Source organism: Mauremys mutica, chromosome 1 (assembly GCF_020497125.1).
Source record: "Mauremys mutica isolate MM-2020 ecotype Southern chromosome 1, ASM2049712v1, whole genome shotgun sequence".
NCBI lineage: Eukaryota > Metazoa > Chordata > Testudines > Geoemydidae > Mauremys > Mauremys mutica.
The window spans coordinates 6,286,457-6,314,427 of NC_059072.1; the positions used below are offsets into that span (position 1 = coordinate 6,286,457).

Sequence of the window (27,971 nt, forward strand, 5' to 3'; positions counted from 1 at the left end):
GAGAGATGGTTTGGTGTAGAAAGGACAATTTAGGGGTGGTTGTGGAATCTCCGTCATTGGAGGGTTTTAAGAACAAGTTAGACAAACAACTAGACCATCCCTGAGAGGCATCACGTAGTCCTGCCTTGAGAGCAGGGGACTGGACTAGATGACCTCTCGAAGTCACTTCCAGTCCTACATTCTGTGATTCTCTGGCTATTCATAGTGTAAATGGGCCCTAGATGTAGCCTTGTCTGGTCTGAGTGGTGGAGTCTCTCTCCATCCTGAGCAGCCACTGACTGAGTGGAGATTTGACCACGAACTCCTGTCCTCCTCTTTCTTCACTGCAGCAACAGCCAGGCTTGCAGCAGTGCCTTGAGGAAACCAGCCATCTCCTTAGCGGATAGCACGGAGCTCAGGTGAGCTGTCCTTTCACCCCGTGTCCTCTATTCTAGAACCTGTCCGCCTGCCCTGGAGCGGGAAGTGAGATGGGAAAGAGCTGTCAGGTCAGCGGGCACACCCAGCCCCTCTGTCCGCTGCCTTGGCCAAGGCGCCAGGGAAATCACCAGGCGGCTTCTTTAGGCTTCAGAGCTCTTCAGGCTAAGTTCAGCGAGGGTGTCTGGTGGCCCTGCAGAGAGAGGCAAGTGCTTTCAGCTCTCTGGGCCAGTGGAGTCTGGCAGCTCATGGGAGGAAAGGGGATGAAACCTTCAGTCGTCTTATGGCCCCTACGCCCTCTCTGGGCTTGGAGGGGCATTGATGGACTCCCCAGAAGACTGTAGCAAGCCCTTTGCGGTGGGGAGGGTTGCCTGGATATGTTGTATCTGAAGGAATAGGTGGGGAGACATGATCACACTGGCGGGGGTCAGGAACAGGGGGGTAAACCCACCATCCAAGGGAGAAGCAGTATCTCAGCTGAGAAAATGCCGTATATTTTAGTTGTCCTTTCTGTCACCTTGCTGGCCCCGTGGGATCGTTCCAGGGCGTCACCCCAACGCGGCGGGTCCCACAAGCGTCCGCCAGTTGCACCCCGAGCAGATGCCGTGCGGCGGGATGGAAGGTCCAGCTTTTGAGACCCGCAGGCTCTGGCTCAGGGGGGCAGATTGCGGAACAGTCTGGATTGTAATGTAGGGCCTGCCTGCTCGACTGCTGCCTGGCTGGACGGGCAGAGCGAAGGTCACTGGCTTGTTCCAGGAAAACCCCAGACTTTCTCCCCTCCTCTTGGACCTGCCTTAGTAGTGGAAGGGGCAGGATGGAGAGGCTGGGATTCCCCCCCCCAAATCCTACCGGCAGGGGCAACCTGTAGAGGAAATGCACCGTGGGTGGCCGTGCGACCTGCCTCTCCTGACGCCTTCTCTCCAGGGTGCTGCTGAGTGTCATGTACCTGATGGTGGAGAACATCCGTGTGGAGGCGGAGGCTGACCCGCCCGAGTGGAAGAGCTCCCGGGAGACCTTCAGGACGGAGCTCAGTGAGTAGCTGCCACCCTCTGAAGCACAGTTCCTCTCTCACGAGCAACCATGCCTGGGGGGCGGAGGGTGCAGCCCGCTCTGCCGTCCCGTGCTCTGAAGGCCTCGGTGTGGTAGCTGTAAAACCAGAGGGAACAAACCACCAGCAAATGTCGTGGGAACCCCCTTATTCCTCCAGCCCGAGGTCAAACCAAGTTTGGGTGAAGACTGTGGAGACTCTAGTGGTGGGTAGGGGGGATTGTTGGGGGCTGGTCGCTGTCGGCACGTCGGCGAATAGAGTCCCTGACAGGGCCTGCACGACGTGCTAATAAACTCGCTCCAGTGGCGAGAGCGTGGGGGACGGGGGAGAGTCTCTTTATTCCAAGCTTGTTCCGTTTCGGTCCCCTCCCTTGCAGGTTTTCCTGTGCACAGCGAAGAACCGTTTGCTCTGTTGCTCTTCACCATGGTGGCCAAGTTCTGCAGTGGGCACGCCCCCCACTTCCCCATGAAGAAGGTCCTGCTCCTGCTGTGGAAGGTGCTTCTGGTGAGTGTGATCCTTTCGCTTTCCAAGAAACTCCTGAATTGGGGAGGGACTTGTATATTGGGGGGCCGCCGCCTGGGCTCCTTTTGCTAATTAATTCAGCCTTGTGGACGTCACTTAAAACACGTTTAATGCTAGATTGAAAAAGGCACTAGACAATATACAAGAGAAAGCAACTTGCACTGCTCCGAGGGGATCTCCTGGTTTGAGTTACTTTCACCACCAGCTTTTGTAACACAGAAACTTCTGAGCGAGAAGGATCTGTGTTTGCCTAGCACGCCACAGCCCCATGAGCAACAGGCTGCCTTGGGAGTTGATAAAGTATAAAGCTCACCGGGGTCACTGGATGAAGGGATGCGCCGGATGTGACATTTGGAGCTAAGCGAAGCATTTGTCAGAGCGTCTCAGGAAATCTTACTTGAAAAATTCAGTTTGGCTTGGGGACAATTTGAAATGCAAACTGATCGAAGAATCAGACATGCAAGATTTTTGTGAGAGTTAAATATGGGCTGGAGAAGATTGTAGGAGTGGGGTACCGCAGGGGTGTTGGGTCCAGGCTCATTAAATACCATCCATAAATATCTGGAAGAGGTAGTAAGTGACGTGCTACCCAAAAGGATATGGAAATTCTGGGGAGGCTGGAGGCAACACAGCATCTGGAAATCTGGATGAGAAATAACAACATGAAATTGAATCTCAAGATATATTGGCACTAGAAAAGGTTCAGAGAAGGGCAACTAAAACGATTAGGGGTTTGGAACGGGTCCCATATGAGGAGAGATTAAAGAGGCTAGGACTCTTCAGCTTGGAAAAGAGGAGACTAAGGGGGGATATGATAGAGGTACACCTCTACCTCGATATAATGCGACCCGATATAACACGAATTTGGAGATAATGCGGTAAAGCAGCGCTCCGGGAGGCGGGGCTGTGCACTCCGGTGGAGTTTGATATAAAAGCAAGTTCGATATAACGCGGTTTCACTTATAACGTGATGAGATTTTTTGGCTCCCGAGGACAGCATTATATTAATAAAAAAAAAAAGGTAATAATCTCCTAGAACTGGAAGGGACCTTGAAAGGTCATCAAGTCCAGCCCCCTGCCTTTACTAGCAGGACCAATTTTTGCCCCAGATCCCTAAGTGGCCCCCTCAAGGATTGAACTCACAACCCTGGGTTTAGCAGGCCAATGCTCAAACCACTGAGCTATCCCCCACCACCTCTATTGAGGTAGAGGTGTATATAAAATCATGAGTGATGTGGAGAAAGTAGCTAAGGAAAAGTTATTTACTTATTCCCATAATACAAGAACTAGGGCCACCAAATGAAATTAATGGGCAGCAGGTTTAAAACAAATAAAAGGAAGTTCTTCACGCAGCGCACAGTCAACCTGTGGAACTCCTTGCCTGAGGAGGTTGTGAAGGCTAGGACTATAACAGGATTTAAAAGAGAACTGGATAAATTCATGGAGGTTAAGTCCATTAATGGCTCTTAGCCAGGATGGGTAAGGAATGGTGTCCCTAGCCTCTATTTGTCAGAGGGTGGAGATGGATGGCAGGAGAGAGATCACTTGATCATTGCCTGTTAGGTTCACTCCCTCTGGGGCACCTGGCATTGGCCACTGTTGGCAGACAGGATACTGGGCTGGATGGACCTTTGGTCTGACCCGGTACGGCCGTTCTTATGTATGTTCTTATAATGTGGAAAAAGGTCCGTGGGAAAGTAATTTGGAAACACCCATAATTAAATGAGAGGAAAATGCCTGGGAAGCAGAAATGCTCATATTTGATTTTCTAGGCCCGGAAGGGACCGTTAAGATCAGCCAGTCTGGGCTGTATAACGCTGGCCAGAGTTTCCTCCAGTGTTGGAAGATCACTCGGGATGATGGTGGGTTTGCAGCTTGATAGGGAAATGAAAAAGGCCCTGCTGCGAGCTCTGGCTTTGGAGCCAGGAGGAAATAGTCCTCGTCTTGCATGGCTGCACCTGGATAATCTTCCTAGGAGAGAGAAGCTCTAGTCACGACAGTTAAGGGTGGGCACAAGCCTCCAGGTATTTGCGGGGTGCAAACCCCAAAGAGAGAAGAGAATTATTGAGGGTAGCCCAAGAGGAGCTGATGCTACGTCTACGCTGCGAGCTGGGGGTGTGCTTCCCCTGTGTTTGCGCACACGCTGGAGGTAGGCGTCCTTACGCCAGGGCGGGTGTAAATAGCTGTGTAGCTGCGCTAGCGTGGGAAGCGGCCGCAGAGGCCAGGCTGAGCCGTGCTGAGCACACTCCCCCAGAAACCAGCAGGGATGTTAGGAACGGCTCATTTTCCCTTCTTTCTCTTCTACGCCCGGCCTGCCGGCCCGCCCGCAGTTCACCCTGGGGGGATTCGAGGCCCTGCAGGCCACGAAAACGAAGAAGCGGGAGGAGCTGGGCCTGCCACCGCTCCCGGAGGACAGCATCCAAGTCGTGCGCCGCATGCGGGCTGCGTCGCCTCCCACCTACACCATCGAACTCCTGGACCAGCAGTCGTCGAAACGCGGGCACCGGAGCAGGCGGGTAAGCGCTAGCGAGGCCGCTCTGGGAGGCAGCGCGGGGCGCGGCGTTCCTCCAGAAGGGAACTTCCGTCCGACAGGAGAGGCTGCGTTCAGTAGCGCCCTTCTCTTTGCTCGGTCCCCAGCGGGGCGGGGGCGTTTGCTAGTCATGTCCTGCGGATGGCAGGTTTGATTCCCTGTTGAGAGAGGGAGAGCGCGTCCCAGACGTCTGATCCTCGGCTACGAGGCGGGAAACACGACGTACTGAACTACTGACCGCAAACTGGGCTCCCCTCCAGTTCAGCTGGTTGAGCCGATGCATTATGCTCAGTGGTTCCAAAGTTTGTAGGAAAATAATTGGATTCAAAGGGGGCAGGATACCTTCCAGCACTTCCTCCGGGGCGGGCAGCAAATCCAGCAGCCAGGGGCTCCATTTTGAAGGTTGCTTCGTCTAGGCTGAGATGCCAAATAAAGAGACGAGGCCAAATGATGGACGTCCTTTCTCAAGAGAAACTTCAGTATTCAGCCCATGCAGCTTCCTGACCCCTAGGGAAGTGGAGCCTGAGGGTTTGTAAAATCCTTCCTCCTCCCCACTGATTTCTCCTCTGTTTCCACGTGTGACAGCCCCTGGTGAAGCAAGACAGCCTGGACATCTATAACGAGAGGGACCCTTTCAAGAACGATGAGGCTGGAGTGGATGAAGAGGAAAATGACGATGTAGACAGCGGGATTGAGGGGGAGCTGGACCTGATGGAGCGGGATGCGATCATCCAGGCTGGGCCAGCTCAGCGCCCACCCATCGAGCGGGTGTCCTTCCCCAAAGGGCTTCCGTGGGCACCCAAAGTCAGGTATAGCCATCTCATTTCATTGCCACCCGCCCCTGCCCCAACTCCCCTTACGTTGCACTGAGTCATGGGTGGAATGCTTGCCTGAAAAGACTTCACTGTTTTCCCTACGTGACCTGTCTCATACCACCTTTGGCTGGGCTCTCCCAAGACTTTACAAGCCAAGTAAGATCAAATCAGGTCCATAGTGGGGTGGGAGGCCGGCCACCGTGGAAATCCCAGGTGTTGCAGGAAGTAGGGTTGGTTCTTCTGTAGTACTCCATGTCCTCCGTACAGATCGGGGATGAAGGTCAGCGTTACTAGCCAGTATTGATAGTCCAGAGCTGGGTACTTCCCCGGTTGTGGCTTTAGGGAACTAGTCTTGAGAGCTGTTCAATGAAATCACCTCTTGCCAGTTACGCAGCGAGTCTTTTACCTGCCTGGATGGTGAGCGTCCTCCAGTGGCTTCACTCTGATCTGGGAGCTCGGAGAACCTCCACTGTAGGTCTGGGGTGGGTAGGGAGACCAGATGTCCCGATTTTATAGGGACAGTCCTGATTTTTTGGGTCTTTTTTTTATATAGGCTCCTATTATCTCCCATTCCCTGTCCCTATTTTTCACACTTGCTGTCCGGTCACCTTAGGGGTGGAGGACATGCCTCTTTCTAGAGCTCAGAGGGGTAGCCGTGTTAGTCTGTATCAGCAAAAACAACAAGGAGTCCTTGTGGCACCTTAGAGACTAACAAATGTATTTGGGCATAAGCTTTCGTGGGCTAGAACCCACCTCATCAGATGCATGGAGCAGAAAATACAGTAGCAGGTGTGTGTATATATACATAGTACATGAAAAGATGGGAGTTGCCTTACCAACTGGCGGCTCAGGCTAACGAGACAATTCAGTTAACAGTAGGATACCGAGGGAGGAAAAATCACTTTTGTAGTGGTAATGAGGGTGGCCCGTTTCGAACAGTTGACAAGAAGGTGTGAGTCACAGTAGGGGGAACTTAGTATTGGGGAAATGAGTTTCTATAATGATACTGGAGCTGATACTGATCCATGAGTTGTGTTATGCGTCGTGGCTGAGATCCTGGCCCCACTGAAGTCACCGTGAGATTGGCCATTGACTTCGGTAGAGGCAGGATTTGACCTGGACTTGAAAACGCAGGAGGCCACGTACTTCTCTAGGTGGGGAGCGGTGCAAGGGTTAAAGCTGATCAGCTGGGACAGATGAAGCTGCAGCCAGGCCTGTTCACTGCACTGCTCGTTAAATGCCCATGGAGCTCTGATGTCTCTGTCTCCGCAATACTGCGGGGCCCCGTGGTTATTCTCTCACCCTGCAAGTTACGGGACTTTTATTTAGTTGGCTGCGAATTCCCCATAGAATATGGAATGCAGCTGGGTTCGTTTTGCCTCTCACAGCTTCACCTGGTCATACAAATTCTCCTGATGGCGTTAAGCTACCCGTTCTAGGGAAGGATGCACAAGGCAGAACGGCACCAGCTTGCTCTCCGACACCTGTAGTGCTCTGGAAGGCCAATGGGGTGGACTGCAGATGGCCCCTGATGACTGCAGAGAGCAGAGCGGTTGAATAAGAAGGGGCTGGTTTTACAGAGTCGCTTTCTCAACTATACCCACGTGTTAAATGGCTCTAGAGGTTTAGAATAAGTCCAGCTCATCTCGTTTCTATTGCTCCTGACGGCTAGCTGGCTGGAGCAGTGCAGCTGTTTGCCAGGTGGCAGTAACGCCTCCACTGAGCGATACTGCAGGGTTGGATGTTACATGCTGGGGGGCTGGTGTTTCGCTTCCAAGCAGACGTGATACTGATAGGACGTGTGTTTTTCCCCTCTCTCCCTGGTGGTTTCTCCTGCCGCTCTATCAGACAGAAGGACATTGAGCATTTCCTGGAGGCAAGTAGGAACAAATTCATTGGATTCACCCTCGGACAGTGAGTATTGGGCATCTGGGAGAATAGAGTTGGTTTGGCTTTTGCCAGCAAACAGTCTGTCCCCTGATCTGCCGTCATTGTGACGTTCGCTGGCTGCTGGGAGGTGTTAGCCCTCGGCTTTCGGGAGGCAGCTGGCATGGCTGCGTGGCCGTTGTCAGTCTGTATCGGGGCACATTGCAATGTAAAACCATGTTCTAATGGACAGCGCTCGCTCCAAAGAGCTTACGGTCTAATGAAAAACAGAGCCAGTGTGGAGAACCGGTCGCTTCATGCAAGCCAAGTGGTCAGGGTGATAGCTGGCCCGGGTCGTCTTATTCCACAGGTCTGATCGTTTGCGTTATAAATTTGCCTTTTGATGGGAGGGGGAGGAGAGTGAGGAGGTGGGAGCCTAGGGAGAAGGAGGGGCAGTGGGAGCTGTGGCTGGTGCAGATTCCTTAGTCCAGAAAAATACCCGCGTACGTTGTGGCATCAGCGTGGGAAGGGGCTGGAAGCTGCTGGTGCGGCCGCGGAAGGTCTGCCAGGAGAGAGGCCACCTTGGGAACTCCCGCAGCTGGTTCTAGCTGCGTTCGCTGCGTGGCGATGGAGGTGGCTGGAGCTCAGTCTGGTCCCGGGTGAAAGCGGGACTGGGGAGGCGGGAGGGAGCCGACAAGTCCTGCACTGACCCCTGGTGTTGCTGGGAGCTAGCTGTATCTTGCAGGCCGTGGATGGCCTGGGAGACCTTCAGAGAACAACCGGACGCTGCAGGGAGGGATGTTTGGTGGTTCAGTGAGGGCTCTTCTCTCTGGGTGAGGAACAAACCTGTGCCCTTTGGAGCAGAGCTGGTGAGCGCTGGCTGCCGACCTTTCCTTTCTGTGTAGCTGTGGTCGCAGGGCAGAGTATCAGAGTTCAGGATTTCACCTTGTGCCTTTTGTCGCATGTCCTAGGAGCGTCAGCCCCTCCGGCGGTGCGGAGATGGAGGGAAAAGGGGTGGGTGTTCGTGGCATTTAGATATTGAGTTCCTGGGACATCTGGGTTTCGTTCGTCTGACAGCAGACTGCCTGTCTTACCTCTGCTCTAAATCCGAAAGGGAAAGTGTCTGTTCCAGATCTCCCTTTCGGGCTTGTATCGATCTTCTTCTTTCTTCCCCTCCCGCAGGGACACGGATACCTTAGTAGGGTTGCCCCGGCCCATCCATGAAAGCGTGAAGACTCTAAAGCAGGTAATGCAGTGGCTCTGTGCCTTAAACATCTGCAGTTGTTCTGGTCTGCGGGACCTTGATGTAGGGGATGGCTTGTCTGATGTCTTGAATTGCTAGAATGCCACTGGCTGTTACACCCGGCAGCACTGGGATGCAGCCACCTCTGGGGTGGGAAATCTTTGGCCAGGATCACCAATGCAAAAGAGAAGGTCCGTGCACGCGCGAGCAGGTGGGAAGTCTGGCTTAGCGTCTCGTGCATGCAAACTTTGCAGCTCTATCTACCTGCCTTGGGAGGCTGACAGACTGAGTCAACTCTGTGTGGCGGGGATTTGAACTTGGTTGCACTAGGGAGTGTAGGTATTCTCACCCTGGACCGCTAACCCATCCTGTGTGGCTAGAATTGCTTCCCCAATAGAGTTCACATTACTCCTGAAGCCTGAACCCGCCCCCACGCCCTGTACTTATATCCCCGTTCAAGCACCCCCGGAAAAAAAACAGGGGTTGCTCAGCACTCACCAGCAGCAGCTGTTCAGGTGGGGCCACCAGATCAGCTGTTTGGCAGCTGGCAGGAGGTGCTTGGGGGAGGGGAGAGAGCAGCAAGTGGTGGGTGGGCGGGGGGCAGACCATGGGCGGGTGGAGTGGGGGCGGGGCCTTGGGGGAGGGGGCGGAGCATGGATGGGTAGAGATGGAGTGGGGGCGGGGGCGGAGCATGGCAGGAAGGGGTGGGGTGGGGCCTTGGGGTGGAGCAAGGTTGCAGCACCCACTGGGAAAAATAAAAGTTAGCGCCTGTGCCCCAGTCCATATTGCTTTCCAGCACCTAGCTGAAGAAGACCAGATACAAGAAATTAAAGAGAAGGATGCTCTCCCCACCCACCTCTTTTTCAATTGTCCCTCTGGGTCTGTTAACAGTCTGTCCCTGACTGGGGCCTCTGGCTGCTCTTGCAATATAAATACGTGATGAAGTCGGCGGCTTTACCATTTGTAGTCATTAAATGTGCCCTGGAATCTTTTCCAAGCATTGAGGTTGTTAACCCTGGTGTTGGCCAAACTAAGCTCGCCCTGCAGTTGCATTTGGATGGTGCAGCAGACTTTGTCTCTTCTCCTTTGCCGATGTTGTGGTGCACTGTTAAGCCCTTGCTGGGTTGTGCTCCAGAGGATGCTGCATATCAGTACCGGTTGAAGTGATTTCTGCATGGGTAGTTTGTAAAGCACGTCACAGCCAGAGGAGTATCCCATGGAGGGATGAATTCTCACACCTCTGTGAAGATCTTTTCTGGTGGGATCTGTAAATCTCACCCTACCCTAGCTGAACAGAAGAGGGAGATAGGCCTGTTTTTCATTGCCCGGCGTGTTCCTTCCCCTTCAGTCCTGGTGTTACTCTGCCTCTCTGGTTTGTGTTTCTCCAGCACAAGTATGTCTCTATCTCAGATGTTCAGATCAAAAACGAAGAGGAGCTGGAGAAGTGTCCCATGTCACTGGTAAGGAACCAGTATCCCCCATAGCTAGACTGTGTGTCTGAATGAGCAGTGTCTAAGGAGTGTGTCGTAGAGAGTTACCATGGCATGCTGATTGTTCTGTATGTGTCCACGGAGGGCTTCAGTGGAGATACCCAAGTAGAATGGAAATAGGTTGAGTCTAGAAAGTGGCATCTCGCTCTCCATTTGCTAGGACCCTGTGGGCTGCGTCTAAGTTACATATAACAGAACAGGGCAACCACTGTTTTCTTTCTGAAACGGGTACCAGCATTGATACACAGGTACAGACTGCAAGGACTACAGGTCCCAAAATGCATTGCTCCACCTTGATCCGCGTGGGCGGGTCGCACAAGGTGGAGCATTGCATGCTGGGACTTGTAGTCATTGGAGGCTACATGTTTGTATTAAAGATGACAGCTGTGTCATCAAATGCCATAGGTTTGCTTTGAATCTCAGGACACGCATTGGCCTCCCCTTCGCTAAGGCAACAGCATTCTTGGGCTTGGATCCAGGTTGTACCTGTCCCAGCTGCAGTGCTGAAAAGCCAGGCAGCGTCCTGATACAGATGTGGTGCTGCTCCACCTCGAGCTGGGCTCCGGGGTGGGGGTGGGGGGGCGTCTCTGACGTGCCTCAGTGATTGAGTGACAGCTCTGTTTTTTCCTTCTGCATCTGTCTGCCTGCCAGGGGGAGGAGGAAGTTCAGGAGACCCCCTGTGAGATGCTCTATCGGGCAATGTTATACAACCTCCCCCAGTATATGGTAAGTCTGTATTTTTCGAGAGCTCACCACTGGTGCTGAACTGAACACCCTGGAGACTCAGATCATTAGTGCAGGCTTCCTTCTGACTAAGGTTCTGCCCTAACCTGCTGGAGCAACCTGCAGGGAGAAGAGGGAGTTCAGCTTCATTGGCCCGCAGGGATCAGTTCTGGGTCCGGTTCTGTTCAATATCTTCATCAGTGATTTAGATAATGGCATTGAGAGTACACTTATAATGTTTGCTGACAGTACGAAGCTGGGAGGGGGTTGCAAGGGCTTTGGAGGATAGGATTAAAATTCAAAATGATCTGGGCAAATCGGAGAAATGGTCTGAAGTAATTGGAATAAATTCAATAAGGATAAATGCAAAGTACTCCACTTAGGAAGGAACAATCAGTTGCACACACACAAAATGGGGAATGGCTGCCTAGGAAGGAGCACTGCGAGAAGGGATCTGGGGACTGTAGTGGATCACAAGCTAAATATGAGTCAACAGTGTATCGCTGGTGCAAAAAAAGCAAACATCATTCTGGGATGTATTGGCAGGAGTGTTGTAAGCAAGACACGAGAAGTCGTTCTTCCGCTGTACTCTGCGCCGATAAGGCCTCAACTGGAGTATTGTGTCCAGTTCTGGGCGCCGCATTTCAGGAAAGATGTGGACAAATTGAAGAACCAAAATGATTAAAGGGCTAGAAAACATGACTTACGAGTGAAGATGGAAAAAATTGGGTTTCTTTAGTCTGGAGAAGAGAAGACTGAGAGGGGACATGATAGCAGTTTTCAAGTACATGAAAGGTTGTTAGAAGGAGAAGGGAGAAGAATTGTTTTTCTTAACCTCTGAGGATAGAACAGGAACCAATGGGCTTAAATTGTAGCAAGGGAGGTTTAGGTTGGACATTAGGAAAAACTTCCTAACTGTCAGGGTGGTTAAGCACTGGAATAAATTGCCTAGGGAGGTTGTGGAATCTCCATCATTGGAGATTTTTAAGAGCAGGTTAGACAAACACCTCTCAGGGATGGTCTAGATAATACTTATTCCTGCCCTGAGTGCAGGGGACTGGACTAGATGACCTCTCGAGGTCCCTTCCAGGTAGTGCCAGTGAGGTGTTGGGTCTGTGATGGGGACCCCTGTCTTGCTAGGAACTGAACTCCAAACGACCAGCTTGCTTCAGATGGGCCAGCAAACAGCTTGGTGACCACTATGAGTCACTCCCTGGCTGAGTTCGAACAGGCAACCCAACGGTGAAAGGGTCGGTATGCCACTCCCAATTCCCAGAGCCGAACTGCCCACCTTGTGGGACATCTGCTTACAGCTCTGCTGTAGGCTTCGCTTCTCCCATTAGTTTCATGAGTAGCCCAGCGTGTGTCCTGCACATAACCTGGGACCAACGCTGGCTCCAGGCTGCAGCTCCGTCACGCGAGCGAAAACGGATTCCCTCCTCCGCCCTGTATTGTTCGTACCCCGGCCTCTAGTGCCTGCTTGTTCTAAATGTATTTGGGGGCTGGGGGGATTCCTCTCCCTCTGCAGATTGCTTTGCTGAAGATTCTCCTGGCTGCAGCGCCCACTTCCAAAGCCAAGACCGACTCCATCAACATCCTGGCGGACGTGTTGCCCGAGGAGATGCCGTAAGTGCGTGGGTGGGTGACAGGCAGCTGAGTGCTGGCTGTTCCAGCAACAGCACAGTCTCCTGGCTGACGTGGGTAATGCAGCGATTTCCCGTTTCTGGGATGGCAGAATCCATGTGTCCCTTTGGAGATGCAAGTTTCTGTTTCCATGGGAAAAAGGGATCCATGTGAGTGAATGGTCTTTCCTGGACCTCTGAGCCTTTCAGAGCGGCAGGCTGTACCAGACCAGTCCTCGTGCTCTGTTAACGTGAATGGCCGTGACCCCAGTTGATCTCTCCCGGGAGTGACCCAGGCTTGTTCAGCTGTCTCAGTAGAGCTCTTGTGGCCAGAATGCAGCAGAAAAGAAAAGGCTGCTAATGGCCAGATGTCAAAATTAAACCAACCAGTACAAGGAGTGAAGCTTTACTGCTCGGTAGGCAGAGCGCGTCTCTGGGAGAGCCCTTTTCACTCCACTTCAGCTCCTGCAACAAGCTCCACCCCAGACTCTCCTTGTGCAGTGTAATCAGTCCCTTCTGTGACCCACTATGGTGCCCCTAGGCGGGACGAGTTGGGAGCAGGAGACCCAGGGATAAGCACGGGGTCCTGTCTGGGTGGCAGGTTCGGTGAAGAATCCCCTTTATATAGAGCTCATGCAGATGAATAGAAACCAGTCAGAATGAAAATCCCATCCCGGCAATGCTCCTTGTACATGGATCCATCCCTCCCTTTCTCCTTCCGCACCAGCATCACGGTTCTTCAGAGCATGAAATTGGGGGTCGACGTGAACAGACACAAAGAGATCGTTGTGAAGAGCATTTCGGCCTCGCTGCTGCTGCTGCTGAAGCATTTCAAAGTGAACCACATCTACCAGGTGAGCTTTGAGAAGGCAGGTGTGTTCAGGTTAGTGTTCCCTGAGAGATCCCCTCGCCTGGAGAGCAGCTGCGGCCTGGTCTACCGCAGCGGTGACCTTTCGCCCCAGGGCGTATCCGCTGTAGCGTTAGGAGCACAGGACAAGCGACTGTAAATGTCTTGGCTTGGGTTGTGTGCGGGTCACTTCCGCAAGGTTGCGTCTGCAGTGCCCTTGTAAACCTGCGCGTGGCTGTTGCACAGTGGCCGAAACTTGGCTACACCCGTGTTCAGCCTGAAGGGGAGACTTTTCTTTCCCCCTGCCAGGAGTGGGAAGGGGATGGGGACTAGCCAAACCCCGCTGAGGCCTTGTCTAAACTACAGGTAGTTAAGGAATCTGAAGAGTTAGAGACTTTCGCCTTTGCGTCCTAACACGGTTTGGTTTGGCCGGAGTCTAAACCGGATCAAACGGTGTTGTGACCAGGCTAAGAGGTCCCCTTATTAACAATGGCTGACTAGACATGGGGCTGTATCCTCGGCCCAGTACTGCAGCCACTTTGTATGACATTCATACGCTCCATTGTATGATCCCCATCTGCAGTGGGTCCCTCATGACCCCTTATGTGTTAGCTTCCTGCTCCCCTCGGTGCTGGAGGGCGTTCTCTCATTCCCCCCCTTTCTCATGGCATGAGGGTGCATGAGCAGTGGTCTCAGGTTGCAGTGGGGGAGGTCTAGGTTGGATATCAGGAAACACTATTTCACTAGGAGGACAGTGAAGCACTGGAATGGGTTCCCTAGGGAGGTGGTGGAATCTCCTTCCTTAGAGGTTTTTAAGGCCCAGCTTGACAAAGCCCTGGCTGGGATGATTTACCTGGGGATTGGTCCTGCTTTGAGCAGGGGGTTGGACTAGATGACCTTCTGAGGTCCCTTCCAACCCTGAGATTCTATGATCCAGCAGGGAGTGCAAAGAAATGGGATCCAGGGGCTGCTAGGTTCTGATCCTGCTTGTTGTTTAACCCTGGGTGAGACTTTAAAGTGCCTTTTGCATCTGTCACCTGTGCTGGAAAACAGAACAAAAAAAGCAGGAACCTCCCAGCGATCCAGCTGCTATTGCTGAGCTAAGACTGCCAGGGCAATAAACTACATTTCAAGCAGAACAAACCAGATTTACGTCCTGGCTCTAGTTTTGTGACTCTTCATATTTGTGTAAATGTTGCGTTCAGCTGCATGTGCATATCGGGGTCACTGAGGTTACTGGTAAAATGGTGTTCTGGCCAGGTGCTTCGTTCACCCGGGGGCTTTGCCAAGAGGTGCTCCCTGCTGTGTCTGTCTGCTGTGGAGCTTGTACCAGAGCTCGGCCATTGTGGTGCCGAGCGATCAGCAGAGATGAGGGTCCTCTTCCTGTTCGCAATTAATCTGCAAACAGCATGTCACCGAGGGTGGCCAGATAGCAAGTGTGAAAAATTGGGACAGGGTATAATAGGCACCTATATAAGACAGAGCCCCAAATATCGGGACTGACCCTATAAAATCAGGACATCTGGTCTCCCTAATGTCACCCAGTTCTGGGAAACATGGGGCTGTCAGACCACCAGGGTGCTGGGCTGGCCAGCGGTTGGCCAAAAGCTGGAGGGACTTGTCTAATCAGTGGAGACGCCCAGCCCGCGGGGGACAGAGGGCCATGCCCCCCCCCCCACTTTTTACCAGCCGTAAGAGCGAGCGACGGGGGCGTAGGTGGAGAGGAGCGGGCGGGGTCTTGGGGGAAGAGGTGGCAGGGGAGCAGGCCCTTGGGGGAAGGGGTGGTGTGAGGGCAGGGCCTCGCGGGGACTCACGGCGCGGAGCCACGGTTCAGGCCCATGTGCGCCCCCCCTTTAGGGCGCTTCCACCACTCCTGCTTCCAGTGCCGTCTCTGTGGACATCCCCCGTGGTTCTGTTGGCAGACTGTGAGGGCACGTGCCTCCCAGCCTGGGCAGACTGACGCGAGCTGGCGCTGCTTTCGCGAATGGGCTAAATAGATCCGGGTGTCTGGGCCCCCAGGACAGACCCAGGGGCTCGGGCAGGCCTGGAGTTGGGCCGTGAGCCCGAGCTGCTCCCCGTGCTCGGACGCCCACTCTGCTGTTTTTAGCACACTAGCTCTGCCTGAGTCAGCGCATGGCTCACTCCCAGCTGCAGTGTAGACGTACCCAAAGAGGGAGCTCCCTTTGGCTAAGCTATTAGCTGAGACCAGCTTAATACGACCCCTGTGGGCCAGTCTTACAGTGCTTCTGTGCCTGCTCCCAGACTCTGCATTAGGAATTGGGGACCAGGAGTCCAAATGCCTTGGCCTTGGTTTGACTCTGAGTTTGGCTTGTTGTGTGACCCTGGGCCAGTCACCCCCCTCTGTGTGCCTTAGGGCTTGTCTGCACCTGGAAATTAATCTGGACTATAATAGAGTGTGAACTGAAAGCAGATTAGCTCTTCCTGACCAATTCAATATGTGGATGCTCTTGTTCTGGCCTCGTTCCAAATTAGTTCAATCCACTTCCAAAGTGCTTTACGCTAATTTGGAATAAGCATGTCCACACAGAGTTAACCAGCAGTGGCTATTTTGGAATATCTCCCCATGTAGACAAGCCCTTAATGTCTCTCTTCGTAAAACGCAGTCAGGGAAGAGAGAAACATGAGGCTTCATTCATTAATGTTTGTGAGTGGTTCAAGATGCTCCGGTGGGAAGAGACTGGCTTCTGGTGCCTAAACACCAAATATCTAGGCAGAGAATAGCTAAGTATTAATTGTGTACGAATCACCACTGTCTGAAGTCATTGAGCACCGACAGCTTGTTCTGCGCTGTGTAAAAAATAAAGGAAGAAACCGTTCCTTCCAGTGGGAGTTTGCTGGGTAATTGGGGTTAGACAGAAATGCCTCTATTTGTGGCAATCTGTATACAGATCAGTTGTGCTTTAGGTTGTAGCCATTGGAACCATATTTCCAAAGCCTCTAGACTTAAATATTAACAGAGGGAGAGAACTGAAGATGCATGTACAAGGGTGAGGGGGGTTGGTTTGTAGTTGAAACTTGGAGAGACCATTTGGCAGAGAGAGAAGGAGGCTGTTCCAAAGAGCAGGAGCTGCAGATGAGATCCCTGTGGGGAGAAACGTACAGGAGACAGGCGCAGGGCATATGGGGAGGAGCCACGGGAGAGAAGGTCCGTGAGGCCAGCTGCAGTGAATCCATGGAGGAAGGTTTTTAATTGGATCGGGAAATGTGGCTTTTGTTCGCTGATGGTTTGTTTGTTTTTTTTAACTGCACTGCCTGACAGTGTGCGTTCACCTCTTTTCTGCAGTTTGAGTACGTGTCTCAGCACTTGGTGTTTGCCAACTGCATCCCCCTGATCCTGAAGTTCTTCAACCAGAATATTTTGTCCTACATCACTGCCAAAAACAGGTACAGCCCGTTTGCAGCCGTTCCTTTTCCTCCCGCGCTTTGTAGGGGCTGTGTGTGGAGGAGATCTTCCCCGTGTGCTCACCAAAGCAGCATGTTCCAGGCAGGCCAGAGTACTAGAGAACACAGAATATGGAAACAGTCCTGTGCAGGATAGTGGCATGGGGTAGACAGAATCTCCTGGGCCTTTCTCACCTCCTGTGTCTTTCACTCAGCTCTCTGGACCCTGACCAGCTGGCTTTAAATAGTCACAGAAGTGTCGCTGAATTCCACTGCCGCTTCTTATCAGTGCCTTGAAATAGGAGGGCCTGTATTTTACTCTGTGATTCGAGATATTGGACTTGTTAATTAAATCTATGTATGCCATGTCTGGATGTGCGCGCGCACACACCTCCATGCACACACACCTACACCTCGTGGAGAACAGAGGAATAAGGATACACATGCATAAGTTCCTTCCAGAGAAGCACAGTTCTGTCTCCGTTGCTCTCTGGTTAGTTTCTGGACGTGGGACAGCTGGAAGTTTGTGTACTGGAGGACTTGGTATTTGAGCACGCCCGAAGTGCAGTTCCACTCACACTATTGATGAGAGAACAGTGAGCTGTAACGGCATTTCATATAGGTCTTCAGTTGGCTATATGGACTAATCTCGGTCTTGTACTGTAGGTTTGTATACACAGAAGGAAAGGAAATGGACTTGTTTTCCCCTTCTAATCTGAGAAAGTTAAAGATGGAAAACAGCTGTTTGTGCAGAGCACATTTATTCTCTGGTCATTGAAAGGTGCTGCGTTTCCATTTGGTCCCTGTTCTTTTGAATGGGCAGAAATTGGGGGTGAAACACAATAAACATAATCACTCCAAAGCCATTAAAAATCCAAATTTTCCTCTATTAGTTACAATCACGCAAGTGCGTGGAAGCTTAAATCCAAACAGTTTTGCTTTTCCTGAGAATGTTTCTATTCATTTTAGCTTTTATAAGATTCCCCAAAACCTTTTGAGCTTTGAGCCTACACTGCTTGACAGTCTAAAACTTGCATTCAGGTGCGTAAATGAGCAAGTTAATACTGTGGGGCAGCAGTTTCTGAACATGCATAGAAACAGGGTACAATCTTTGGGGAGCAGGTGGAAGTTCTGTACGGGGTCTTACTGTAACAGGAGCGTTATGTGAAGTCTGGCTGATTTGGGGATTTTATGCGGAATGGGCACTGACTCGGAAATCAGTACAGCGAGTCAGCTTGTTGTTTAAAGGTTCCCTGTGGATCGATTTAAAAGATGAAAGAGCGCAAGAGCTACAGCTATTTTAGGTGTGTGCATGTCTTGGGATGGGGGACCAGGTGTATTTATTCTTCTTTATTGGCTACATATATTAAGGCATGAGAGCTGAAGGGATGGTAGAGAGGTTTGCAGCCATCACTCTGTCTTTCCTTGCCGCTATCAGTTTGTTAGTCAGATCTCTTATTATTTTAACCTAGGGGTTTTTTTAAAATATATAAATAGCTAATCTGTCTTGGCTTAATGGATCCAAATTACGAGTCTTTAGTACTGCACTCAGGATGTACTTTAGAGCAGTATGAAATTGACAAGTTCTGTTGAGCAGAGAGACAAAGGTGTCACGAGTTTGGAAATAGGATGGGAGGTAGTCTGTCAATCAGAGATGCAAAAGGCAGGTGCATCCCCACAACAGGCTGTTCAGCGTGGCTCACGCTAAGAAAACCTTTTGAGAAATCGTGACCTACTTGGAAAGCAAGTGACTTCCTAGCAGCACCCAACAACTGGGCACGTGGGCTGGGGGGGAGTCACAGCTGCGCAGTTCTGCCTGTGCCAGCTGCAGTCACTGTAATGAAGAATCCTAGAATGAGGGTTAGAAAGGATCGCAAGGACCATCTAGTCTTAACCTCCTGCCAATCTGCAGGATGTAGTGGATGCAGTGTGCTAGGGATGGCAGCAAAGAGTCCTCTGGCACCTTATAGACTAACAGACGTATTGGAGCATGAGCTTTCGTGGGTGAATACCCGCTTCGTCGGATGCATGTGCTGGGGATGGAGATCGTAATGGCTGATTGGGAAAAGTAACGTAGACCGTTTTAGAACAGCTCCTTGAATACTGATCCGCTGCTTCATGACTGACTCTTTTCCCCCTTCCCTGTCTCCCACAGCATCTCCGTCCTGGATTATCCACACTGCACAGTCCATGAGCTGCCTGAGCTCACCGCCGAAAGCCTGGTAAGGAGAATGTCAATAACCCTTGTAACAGATTTTGCAGCCCCAGAAGGAAGCGCTTAGGACGGGCTCGCCGCCGGCTGCAGCCACGTCCCAGCACTTCCTTCTCCGGCTGCAGCCTTGCAGACCTGGGGCTTTTCTTCAAAAACATGTCGCTAAGCAGCATGCCCTGGCAAACCTGGGAGTCCCATTAACACGACAGGCAATGGGACAGGATGGATTCCTGGCAAAATGTCGCTATTAACCAGAAGTCGTCAATATCCGGTTGCTGTTAAGCGCAAGCTGCTGTGTCCAGGTCAGACACAAGTGGACTGGAGATGACGCATCATAATGGCAGGTTCACAGCCACAGTCATTTGAAAGGGACTCTGAAGAGCAGTTCAGACTCCACGTTTTATGTTGTAACCCTGGGAACCCAGAGAGGAGGGTTGGATCTCACAGGCAGCAGCAGGGCGTGTTTGACTGGAGAGTGAGGGGAGTTGGAGGCTTTCTGGAAGTGGGGAGATGGGGAAGGTTCTCCTCTGGAAGGACTGTCTCTGACTCAGCCCATCTTCTATGAGCCAGAGGCCAGTCCAGACTAGTGTTCCCTACATTACCTGTAGGGCCCATGGCTGTGAAAAGCATGTCCCGACCATGAAATCAGTCCTTCCTTGTGAAATCTGATCTCCCCTGCTGCTGGGAGCCTGAGGCTCCTAGCTGCTAGTCTGGAGACGCTGGGGAGGGACAGACGTTGTCCTTCCCCTGCATGGCTGCTCTTGAGATCAGACTCACCTCCAGAAGCGGCGCAGAAATGAGGGTGGGACACCCTCTGACTCCCCCCACGCTGCCCTCCCCCCCCATGGCTCCTGCCGCAGCTCTGGGTTCTGAGCTCGGGGCTTCCTGCTGGGATGGGGGCTTCTGCTCCCGGCGGCTGCAGCTGGGACAGCCTGGGCTTGGAGCTGCTGCCCCCCTCCTCCCCAGCCAAGGCAGCCCAGTCTCTGGGCTTCTTCACCCAGGGCTCCTGCTGGGACTCGGGTGAACTGGTCAGGGCTTCCACCCTGCAGCTTCTGCTAGGAAACCCATTTTTCCAGGGGGCCCCCAAATTGGCTGGGGGGGGGCTGCCTTAATCTGGCCTGGACTAGCAGCTAGCAGCCCCTGACCGGGGCACTCCCAGCAGCACGGGGGAGATCCTACCCACCTCCACCCCCGGTAACCGCCTCTAACTGCAGGAAGCTCGGAGCCTGCACAGAAGTGAGGGTGGCAACCTTGGGACCCTCCCTGCAACAACTTTGCAACCCCCACCCATGATCCCATTGTGGGTCAGGACCCCCACAGTTACAACACCATGAAATTTCAGATGTAAACATCGGAAATCGTGAAATTGACTGATTTTAAAACCCTCTGGCCATGAAATTGACCTGAATGGACTGTGACTAAGGTAGGGCCCTAATTGTCGGTTTTCCAAGCCCTTAGCCCATCCAATGATTCACCTGGGAGCCAGGGCCGGTGCATCTGGGAGCCAGGGCGGTCGCCAAGGGCGCCAGGATTTGGGGGGCGCCAGGATTTGGGGGGCGCCATTTTCTTTGGCAGCGATCGCGACGGCCGGATCTTCGGCCGCCCCGGTCGCCGCCGGCATTTAGGTGGAGAGAGCTGGGGCAGGGGAGCGCGGGGAGGGCCACCTGCAGCAAGTAAGGGGGGGGCGGCACGCAGGGGAACCGCTCCCTGCCCCAGCTCACCCCTGCCCCGCCTCCTCCCCGAGCACGCCGTCGCTGCTTCACTTCTCCCGTCTCCCAGGCTGGCGGCGCCTAAGCTGATTGGGAGGCGGGAGAAATGAAGCGGCGACGACGTGCTTGGGGAGGAGGCGGGGCAGGGGTGAGCTGGGGGGGAGAGGGCGCCTCAGGGCAGAGTGGGGAGCTGCCGCGGGGAGGGGGGGCGGCGCTTCAGGGCGGGGGGCTCGGGGATGGGGGAGGGCGCAAGGTGGAAGTTTCGCCTAGGGCGCGAAACGTCCTTGCACCGGCCCTGCTGGGAGCTGTTCAGCGTTGTAAGAGTTGACAGCGTCAGGCCAGGGCGGGAATCTGAAGGCTCAAATTCCGCTTTTGAATGCACTAGGGGGCAGTCATCAAACGGCGTGTGTGCCTAAGGGCAGAACTTGGCCCGTAATCTGTAGTGCAGTTGGGTTTGTTTAGCATCACCCATGGTGAAAACAGCAAATAGCCACCGTTGTTACAGGGCCTGCAGCATGTGAGATCCACTCTTGCAGGGCAGGTAAAGGGGAGGGAGTACAAGAGAACTAACGATATTCCCAAAGCGGTGCTGCAAAACCACTAGTGATGCCAGGGCAGCAACAAAATCCGTGATGGAGCTAAATTAATTCCATGCTTCATCCAAAAGGCAGTTTTAAAAAAAACCCTCTGCATACTCAGTGGTGCTGGGGAGAAGTAGAAGTTCTCCTTTTAAGAAGGTCTCAAAAAAAAAAAAATGAAGACTATAAGGAAGTACACATGTACTTCTCCAGTAGGCCAGATTTTGTGTTTAAACTGGAGTGAACTTTTAAGCCTCTTTGGCTTCACTTTCTCTGAAGCAACAGTGACATCTAGTGGCATGTTCTGCTAATTGCAGCTGATTTCTTAATTTGCACTTCAAGCCACTCTGAAGTGCTGTCTGAACGTTCACTGATTTTGCCTCATAACTCTCCTGTCATGGGGATGAATGTTATCCTCACTTGACAAGTGGAGGAGCCAGAGCACAGAGTGTGTGTGTGTGAGGAGCTTGGGTAAGTCCCTGGCAGAACCAGAGTTAGAATTTGGGAGCTTTGGGTGCCCAATCACCCGCTCATCCCGCTATACCATGCTGGTTCCTGGAGATCTTCCAGTCCTAAATCATCTGCATTTAAACAGATCTAGTGGATCATAGCTGTGGATGGTGGACTTGTGTACCACTGCAACTCAAACACAGGTCTCAGCCACTGGGGTAAAAATCTGTCTGGGGATTGGTTCTGCTTTGAGCAGGGGGTTGGACTAGATGACCTCCTGAGGTCCCTTCCAACCCTGGTATTCTATGATTGTATAAGGTGGTGATGAGTCACTGCAGCTGCTCACATAGAAACTGGTCAAATGACACATGGGGGGTGAAGTTTAGAGAAGCAATTTCTCAACACTTTAAGCAATTGCTTCTTGCAAGAGCTAGTTCTTCTTCAAGTTATTGCCCCGATGGGCGCACCACTGCGGGATATCCATGCGCCCGTGTGTTCTCAATCAGAGATTTTAGTCAGCAATATCCAGAGGTCCATGCCTCTTGCCTGCAGTCTATAAATCCTCGTGCTCCAGCGTAAGGACAGCTGCATTACCCACCATCAGCTCCCCTTCCTGAGTGCATTGGAGATCCTGCCTCTTGTCACACGGGTGCAATACCCAATCACGCAGTTCATGCAACACATGCTTTTGCTTTTGGCTGCTTCTGAACCCAAACATCCTTTTCTCCATTCCATGGAAGGGGAAGGGTTAAAGCCCAGACCTGTCCCCATGGTTCACTCCAAAGCACCACAGAACTTGCTCAAGATAGGGGGGAAAAGAAAGATCCTTCAGGTGTCACCTCACGTTAAAAGCAGTGGTTACGGGCCAGGGGCATAAGTCTTCCACTCGCCCCCTAATGCCAGCAACCAAGCTCACTTCTGGAATGAAGGAGGAAGTCCGTCCAGACTCACTCCTGCCCCTTTCCCCTGGACTGGGAGTGGTGATGAGGGAAAGCACCCTTCTCCCTTGGGGGCAGAGAGGAGAGACACCTTCCATCCCTCTCCCCTGGATTGGCAGGGATGTCAGCCACATCTCATTGGTGTGGGGGAGCAACCCCTCTCCTTTTTCCCCATCCTATTTCTTCACACAACGCATAGTCAACCTGTGGAACTCCATGCCAGAGGATGTTGTGAAGGCCACGACTATAACAGGGTTCAAAAGAGAACTAGACAAGTTCATGGAGGATAGGTCCATCAATGGCTATTAGCCAGGGTTGGCAGGGATGCAAAACCATGCTCTGAAGTGTCCCTCTGTTTGCCAGAAGCTGGGCATGGATCACTCAATAACTGCCCTGTTCTGTTCATTCCCTCTGAAGCATCTGGCATTGGCCACTGTCAGAGGACTGGATGCTGGGCTAGATGGACCACTGGTCTGACCCAGTATGGCCGTTCTTATGTTATCCCTGAACTGGGGGCCAGGCAGGGATCCTGCTCCCCAGAGGGGTGGAATATTGGCCCTTTCCCCCATCCCTGGATAGGAGAGAAGGGGTCAGGCAAGGTTTTGCCTCAATTTTTAACTCCACTACAAGTTGAGGACAAAATAGAGCATCGGCGGGTACGTCCCTCCCTAAATACTCTCACATCGGAGCATGAGGATGTTTGGACGCACAGGTGCTCCGGTCAGGAGTACATGGGCACACGCACATCCGACAGTAGAGCACCCATAGGGACAAAACCTCTCAAACTCCAGTTACTGTACACCTCTCCTTCTGGTGCACACTAGGGGAGAAACTGTTCTGGATTTAGTCTTAAGTAACACACTGAAGCTAGTTCGAGTGGAGATAGTTGCTGAGCTATTAAGGCAGAGTAGCTACAGTATAATTAGGTTTAACATCCATAGGACAGGTACAGTACCAGAAAGTGACACTAAACTTTAGAAGAGGAGATTTGAATAACCTGAGAAGATTAGTCAAAAAGGACATAAAGCTGAAAGTAAAGGCCATAAAATCCCTGGAGGTGACTTGGACACTACTAAGGAAAACCGTCTCAGAAGACATGCGTACCACTGACTAAAAAGAGAACCAGGAGGCCATGGAGTAAACCATTATATGCCTAAGGGCTTGTCTACACTTAAAACACTGCAGTGAAGATGCTACCTACACCAATGGGAAGGGTTCAGCCATTGGCGCAAGTAATCCACCCCCACAAGAGGCAGTAGTTAGGTCGACTGGAGAATTGTCCCTTCAACCTAGCGCTGTCTACACCCTGGGTTAGGTCTGTTTAATTGTGTTGCTCAGGGGTATGGATTTTTCATACCCCTGAGTAACATAGTTGTATTGACTTAATTTCCTAGTGAAGACCAGGCCTAAATGCCAAGGTTTTGAGAGCCTATTCAAGCCAAACAGAAATCCTTTAAAATTTGGAAATCTAACCCTACTGAATCCAGTAAACAGAGCATAAATTACAGCAGGCTTTAAGTAAAAGGCAAATTCAAAGGGCCAAAATGGAGTTCAAAGAGCAAATAGCTCGAGGTAAAACCAACACGAGAGTCTTTGTTTCAGAAACAGGAAGCCTACAAAAGAATCATTGGATCCACTGGAGCAATGAAGGAAGATAATCAGAAATAGAATAACAAATCATCTGGAAGATCAGGATCTGATAGGGTCTAACCAGCACAGATTCAGCAAAGGAAAATTGTCTCACTAATCTCTTAGAATTCTTTAGACATCATTATTTATTTGTATTGCTGTGCACCCGTATACCAAGCGGAAAGGGATCTAGGACCATGGAGGGCATTGTTGGAAGAAAATGGCTTATGAGTCAGCAGATGAAGGGTGGAATACACACGTTGCTTCATTGAGAAGGACAAGGAGGAGCCGGTAAAACTAGATGGTATAGAGTTAAAATCTGGGCAACAATTCAGATTCCTCCATTGATCGTTGAGCCACGACGGGAATGTGCATGCGGGTGCTAGGAGTTGCATGCAGACACTTGGTGCAAATGGAGGGAGTTGCTGGGAATTCTCTGCAATAAGGATAAGCCAAGGAAACTGAAGAGCAAAGTGTGTAAGACTGTGCTTAGACCAGCCAGGACGTCCATGTCGGAATGCTGGCCAACGAGAGAGAGAGAGAAATACAACTACTTCACATTGCCAAAATGAGAACACTCAGCTGGACACTGCGTATAACAAGAGCTGATAAATTATCCAGTGGAATGGTACGAGCCGTGGTGCAGATAGTCCCCCTCACGGAAAAGTTGAGGGAGTAAACTGCGCTGGCAGGGTCTTATGAGGCAATATGACACCGGATATGTTGGCCAGAGAGTACAAGATCTGGCAGTCCCAGGATGAAGATCACAAGGAAGATCTAGAAAAACATGGTTGGAGACATGGAAGGAGAACATGAAGAAGGTTGGTGCCAGCTTGAAAGATGCATTCAACAGGCTCTCTTGGCGATGAAGAACAAAAGCCACCAACCACGACTAATTGGACAAGGTGAAGGCGAAGAAGATGATGATGGTGAACATGTCAATGAAGTAATGGATATAGAAGAACTAGATGACATTACTCAGACTTCCAAAAGGCCTTGGCAAAGGTCCCTTACAAGAGTCTACTAAAGAAGCTAGGGGTAGTTATTGGGTGAGAGGCAAAGTATTGTCATGGCTCAAAAAACTGGTTAGAAAACGGAATGCAGAATAGGATTAAATGGTCAGTTTTCATCATGGTAAAAGGTTAACAGTGGGGGCCTTAGGGGAATATATTAATAATCTGGAAAACAGGTGAGTAGTGAGATAGCAAAATTTGAAGATGACACAAAGTTATCTAGGTTAATTGGGACCAGAGAGGACTGTGAGGAACTTCAGAACAGGGTGGATAAAAATCGATTATTTTAAAGAAATCATATTTTTATTTAAATCGGATTTTGATATTTAAATCAATTTTTTTCTTTTAAAAAATAAACCTGTTAATATAATGAAATATTAATGGAATACCAAGTATGTTAAGATCTAAACTTATTATAAACTCTTAAATATGCTGAATCTATCGAAAACTTTGAGCTAAAGGCTGCCCCAGAATCATGGGGAAAACATCCGACTTTTGAGGTCAAGCTTTATAAATATGGAATAGGTCAGCCTAAGTAGCTTAGGAGACGGTCTCATTTTCAAGAGATTTAGGCAAGTAAGAACTTAAGCTCCAGTCACTTTCACTTAGGCATATTTGAAAATTTTTCCCAGGCTGACCTAAAATAATCAGTTCAATTCACTGACTACAGTTAATCCTTCTGTTTAATATATCGTTTAGTTGGAAATGTGAAACGTGCTTTGATAAGAGAAATTTGTGTCCAAAACACTTAAGGTTGTTTCGTTTTAATACAAATAAATTTTATATGCTGTTGTGTGTCTAATTAACTTCTAGTTACCAGCCTAATTCAGCTTGCCACAAATCATGAGCAAAACATTAATTATCTAGTAAATAAGCAATATATCATTCACCATATTCTAACATACTAAAAATATACAATGAATAAGAATCTAAAAATATTAAACTAAATAATTACTCAAATATACGTATATACAGTAGAACCTCAAAGTTGCTAACACCTTGGGAATGGAGGTTTTTCGTAACTCTGAAATGTTCGTAACTCTGAACAAAACTTTCTGGTGGTTCTTTGAAAAGTTTACAACTGAACATTGACTTAATACAGCTTTGAAACTTCACTACATAGAAGGAAAATGCTGCTTTTAATCATCTTAATTTAAATGAAACAAGCACAGAAACAGTTCCCTTACCTTGTCAAATCTTTTTTTTAACTTTCCCTTTCTTTTTTTTAGTAGCTTACGTTTAACACAGTACTCTCCTGTATTTGCTGTGTTTTCTCTGCTGCTGCCTGGTTGTGTACTTCTGATTCCAAATCAGGTGTGTGTGGTTGATGGGTCAGTTTGTAATTTTGGTGTTCATAACTCTGAAGTTCTACGGTAGTTCTAGTGTACCCTCCTAGGTAGCAAAAAGATGTACCAAATCTGGTGCAACGGGTCTATTTATTTGTAAATCAACATGGTTTAATGGTTATAGCACCTAATAACTATGTAACTTTCTTTAGAAAATAACTGACATATAAAAGGAAGAGTTGATTTAAATCGAGGCTTTCCACTTGGTGATTTAAATCATGATTTAAATGGCTTTGATTTAAATCAATCCACCCTGCTTCAGCGAGATCTAAACAAGCCAGGGAAATGGGCAACACAGTGGCAGATTAAATTCAAGGTTGACCAATGCAAAGTAATTGGAGGCACATTGGAGGGGGAATAAAGAAACTATTCATACACTATACAGGGTTCTAAACTGACTATCTCAATTCAAGAAAGGGTCCTGGCTGTCACTGTAGACAGCTCAATGAAACCTCTGTTCTCTGTACAGCTGAGATTCAAAATAAACAAACGATGTTGGGCTGTATAAGGAATGGGATGGAGAATAATAGAGACACTATCCTTATACCTTTACATAGATCCATGGTGCAGCCTCATTAGGATCCTGTGTCCCATGCTGGTCTCCCCCTTGCAAAAGGGATATTGCAGAACTGGAGGGGGTTCAGCGAGGAGTTATGAGAATGATCAAGGGTCTGGAAAAACGCCTGTGTTAGGAGCGATTGAAAAGATGGGGATGGTTTGCCTTAGAAAGGAGGCAAATTAGAGGAGACGGGTAGATTGGGAGCTTTTTTCTCACTGTCTTGTAATACATGAACAAGGGGACCGTCAGTTAAATGTAAACAGTGGGGGAAATCAAAACCAGTCAATGAATACTCTTTTTTTCATACAATGTGTAATTACGTGGTTGAACTCACAGGAAGTAGTTTGAGGAGCAGAATTGAACAAGATTAAAAATGAGATTGTATTCTTCAATGGATATCAAGTATCTCCAGAGTTGTTCTATTAGTCTGAATTCAGCAAGATGAAATTCAGTAAAGATAAGCGCAAAGTACTTTCCTTAAAAAGGGAAGCCACAAAGCAGGACCAATCCCCAGATTTTTACCCCAGTTCCCCAAATGGTCCCCTCAAGGATTGAACTCGCAACCCTGGGTTTAACAGGCCAATGCTAGCGCCCCAGTCGCCTAATGGGTTGCACCGGCCCTGTCCCCAGCCCCCCTTGCCCTTTTCCCCAGCACTGCCTGCTTCAGGTACCCTCAGTTCCCGGGCAGCTAGGCCCTTCTCCCTCCAGGGCTAGAGTCAGACTTCAGCTTCTGGCCCCCAGCCTTCTTATCAGGGCCAGCTGGGCCCGAATTCAGCTGGCCACAGCTGTGGCTGCTTCCCCGATCGGCCTAGCTTGGCTGTTTTAACCCCTGTTCTCCAGGAGTGAGGCAGCTGCCCCACTACAGGCAAGTGATGTTTTAATGAGTGAAATAAAATGGTCTCCCCACCCACCTCCTCCCCGCAAAAAACCAACCATGTGTTAATTTTTCCAGTGGTTCTCAAACTTTTGTACTGCTGACCCCTTTCACACAGCAAGCCTCTGAGTGCGACCCCCT

General features: G+C 50.5%; 1 protein-coding gene across 1 annotated transcript in view; it reads left to right on the forward strand.

Annotated features, from left to right (window-relative positions):
- STRIP2 (striatin interacting protein 2) overlaps positions 1–27,971 on the forward strand; it is a 57,427-nt gene that overhangs the window by 18,947 nt on the left and 10,509 nt on the right. The window contains exons 6-18 of the mRNA XM_045002035.1: positions 330–398; positions 1,339–1,445; positions 1,839–1,966; positions 4,315–4,500; positions 5,100–5,323; positions 7,178–7,243; positions 8,378–8,441; positions 9,827–9,898; positions 10,580–10,654; positions 12,180–12,277; positions 13,001–13,127; positions 16,425–16,525; positions 18,678–18,744. Of these exons, the coding sequence (XP_044857970.1) occupies positions 330–398; positions 1,339–1,445; positions 1,839–1,966; positions 4,315–4,500; positions 5,100–5,323; positions 7,178–7,243; positions 8,378–8,441; positions 9,827–9,898; positions 10,580–10,654; positions 12,180–12,277; positions 13,001–13,127; positions 16,425–16,525; positions 18,678–18,744 (1,384 nt within the window). The remainder of the gene's footprint in view (positions 1–329; positions 399–1,338; positions 1,446–1,838; positions 1,967–4,314; positions 4,501–5,099; positions 5,324–7,177; positions 7,244–8,377; positions 8,442–9,826; positions 9,899–10,579; positions 10,655–12,179; positions 12,278–13,000; positions 13,128–16,424; positions 16,526–18,677; positions 18,745–27,971) is intronic.